General features: G+C 38.4%; 1 protein-coding gene across 10 annotated transcripts in view; it reads left to right on the top strand.

Moving 5' to 3' along the window:
- Positions 1–3,439, top strand: part of Chd9 (chromodomain helicase DNA binding protein 9) — a 234,087-nt gene that overhangs the window by 186,360 nt on the left and 44,288 nt on the right. For all 10 annotated transcript variants that reach the window (XM_026777294.1, XM_013354625.2, XM_026777295.1 and 7 more), the window contains one exon: positions 400–489. In XM_026777294.1, coding sequence (XP_026633095.1) covers positions 400–489 — 90 coding nt within the window. The remainder of the gene's footprint in view (positions 1–399; positions 490–3,439) is intronic.

Raw genomic sequence — 3,439 nt, 5'->3', positions numbered from 1 at the left:
AGACCAGGCTGGCCTCGAACTCACAGAGATCCGCCTGCCTCTGCCTCCTGAGTGCTGGGATTAAAGGCATGTGCCACCACCACCCAGCTCACTGTGAAGATTTTGCAGGATCTTTTGTGTATCATCAGTAATGAGAGTTATTTAACCATATATAACTATTACTCTATTATTGAAAGACTCTATATAAGCAAGGGAATAAATATGCCTCTACTCTGCTGCTTGGAAGGTAATACAAAAGAATTCATCCATGAGTTCAAGGCATGCATATTCTACTCAGTGAGCTCCAGGCAAGCCAAAGCTACATACACTCCTCTCTCAAACAACAAACAAAACAAAACAAAATAAAAAATGTTTTTTTCTTTAGTGACTAATATCTTTGTCTTCTTTATTTTATTTTAGAGTTTTGCTTCGTGTAAGGATGCTTTACTATCTAAAGCAAGAAGTCATTGGAAATGAGTGTCAGAAAGTATTTGATGGAGTTGATGCAAGGTAACTTAAATTTTTGTTTACTTTCCAGTAACGCAATAAAATAAAAACCATACAATGAAAGAAAATTGCATAGTAAGTGGCTCTTCAGTGGAGATCAGTTCCCTTGCCACAGAGAATCGACCCTTGCCTTTCTTCTGTTACTCTCATCCTTGGCTCTGTTATAAAATGCAACAACAGGAGTGGTAATAGTAATTTAAAGATTTGTATGTAGCCAAGATGCCATTCAGATAGACATGCATGAAATAAGTGAGTGATTCATTCATTTCTTCAGGAGAAGGCCTGGATTATTTTGTTTTATTCGTGTTGTTGGGGTCAAACCAAGGTTGCTTGTGCATCCTAGGCAAGTGTTTTACCACCCATCCACACCTCTATGAGCCCAGGACCAATTCTGAGTACACTCAGGCACTGAAAAAGACAAAATGAATATTCATCCTTAATCAGTTTATGGTATCAGTGAATAGAAGTGAGACTGTGCTTTGCTGCATGGATAAAAATCCAGTAGGGATTTCCCCTTGACTTCGTGTGCTTTAGTTTCTCCTCTGTTCTCTGCAGCATCTGTTTTAGACTTGTACACACCATAACTACCTGTTCAGCCCCTTATTTTCAGGAACTAAATGTAAGCAAGCCATTAAGTAGAAGTAAACTCACCTTTCTGCCAACAAATAGAAAATTTGGCTTTCTTGAACTCATTCTTTTCTTGTTTTCTTCTAATACAACAGCCACATGAGACCCTAGCCACACCTTGGCCTCCTGGGCCCTTCCCTGTTTCTGCTGTACAGTCTGAGCTTTCTCCCTATCACATGTCTATTGTAGACTTGCTCCTGCTTCCCCACTCACTGTGACTTTTGACCTTTCACCTCCCTAACACTTGGGTGTTTGTCATTATAACCTGAACCTCATCACAGCATCTTACCACTCATTCACTAGACATTACCTTGTCATTCTCCCCCTTTCCCTCATTATTCAGTTTTATTCTCCAGGACATTAGCTGAATTCTTTAACCTCATTGTTTGCCTATCTCTCTGTATCAAATACCTATTGTAACTTCAGTTTAATCTATTTCTTACCTTCTTCTAAGGAGCTAAACATGACTAGGAAAAAAAATTATGTAATGGGAGAATAGATTTACTTCAAATCCATGCATATTCAACATCAAATGAAATGAAGTACAGACTATTTAACAACTTTGGCTAGTAAATTTCTTTTCTTCCTTTTTAAGAGGATTTATTTCTACCTGTGTCCCAAAACTTTCCAAATAACCAACAATGTCTAGTAAAGACCTTGTGACATATTTCATAGAAAAACAATCAGTCAAGAGCTACTTGCTTCCATCTCTACCTATTTGCCCCTCTGGCAACAGTAAAAATGCACTCCTTTGCTGATTAATTAATTGCCTTGAAGCACATCTCTTCTGTTCAGTTAAGAACATTACTCCTGTAGTAATCTTCCTTTCCTGAGTCATTTTCTTTCTCTGGTCCCCTTCTTCCCTTTTCTCTCATGCGTAAACATGCCCATTTTACTCACTTACCATAAAAAGGAAAATAACTTCCATAATATGTATCATACTGCTCCATTTTAATGATTCCCTTCTCAACAGACTCCTGTGTTTTCTGTTTCTACTTCTTTCTTTGCCCTTTTTATCAGCCTACTCTAATCAATCTAGTCAATGTTTATAGCATAGCCCATGACACAGCCACCAAGTCTGTATTTCTTTATTTACTTCTTAAAATATTTTCTTCCATAGGTATCCATGCTGCTTCCTCTACCCACCAATTCTTTCCTTCCATTCTCATATGTAAGACTGCTCCATCATACTGAATATATCACATATTGCCATGGTATGATTCTCGGGTATCTTTCCCTCATTCTCATGAAGGAGAACCCATTGGCTCAATGAAAAACATGCCAAGTGTGAGCACCTTCATTCTCATCGCCTAGTGTCAATTCTCTGTTTAAATTTCTTCTGAGACCTAATAATTGATCATCCTTGCCTCCAGATAACTCTCTACACTCTGTCCTTCAAACAGCAGATAGAATGATTTTTTTATAAAGCAGTGGCATGTCTCTTCAAAATGTCTTCTTAAAACAGAATTTGAGTTCTAGATAACCTAAAATAACCCTACATAATTCTCTTTCTTCTTTTGCTCTGTCCCTTACCTACAGTGTTCCAGCCACTCTGTTGTTTCTGTTCATCCAACAGGTCAAGCTTATACTGTGTTGTTCTGGTCCAAATATGCTTTGTCCAGATCTCCCAAAGAACTGTCCATTCACGTGACTGGAGAGTTTGCTCAGCAGTTAAGTGCACTGTCTGTTCTTCAGAAGACCCAAGGTTAGATTCTAGCCCTTGCTTAGCAGCTCACAGCACTCTGCAACTCCAGTTCCAGGGGAGCTGACACCTTCTTCTGGCCACCAAGAGTGCATAAGTGGTATGTAGACTTACACGCAGGCAAAGCACCCATTCACATAAAGTTAAAAGAATTCTCCATTCATATAATTCAAATTTCAGTTCACTGTTACCCTCTCAAGTAGGCCTTCCTGTCCATATCATCTAAAACAGCCTTCTAGTCATTCGCTAGTTCATTTTAATGTCTCTTGATTTTTTTTACTATTCAAAACTTTTTCTTCCATTGCAATTTAAGTTGCTGTTTTATTGATCATTGCATTCTCATCCATTATCTTCTTTGGCTGTGGTTATAGTTTGCTGTAGAGTGCTTGCCTAATACATGAGGCCCTAGGTTCAGTTCCTAGCACTCCCCTTACCCAGATGGAACTGTGAATCTTAAAATACTAAGTACTCAATAAATATTTATTAACTAATTGTCTCTTCCCCCCAAAAAATTTTTTTAAAATCTATTATGTATACAATATTCTTTCTACATGTATGCCTGCAGGCCAGAAGAGGGCACCAGACCTCATTACAGATGGTTGTGAGCCATCATGTGGTTGCCGG

Source organism: Microtus ochrogaster, unplaced genomic scaffold (assembly GCF_000317375.1).
Source record: "Microtus ochrogaster isolate Prairie Vole_2 unplaced genomic scaffold, MicOch1.0 UNK54, whole genome shotgun sequence".
In the NCBI taxonomy this organism is placed as follows: domain Eukaryota; kingdom Metazoa; phylum Chordata; class Mammalia; order Rodentia; family Cricetidae; genus Microtus; species Microtus ochrogaster.
The sequence above is the reverse complement of the archived record's forward strand: the minus strand, read 5'-3'. Positions and strand labels throughout refer to the sequence as shown.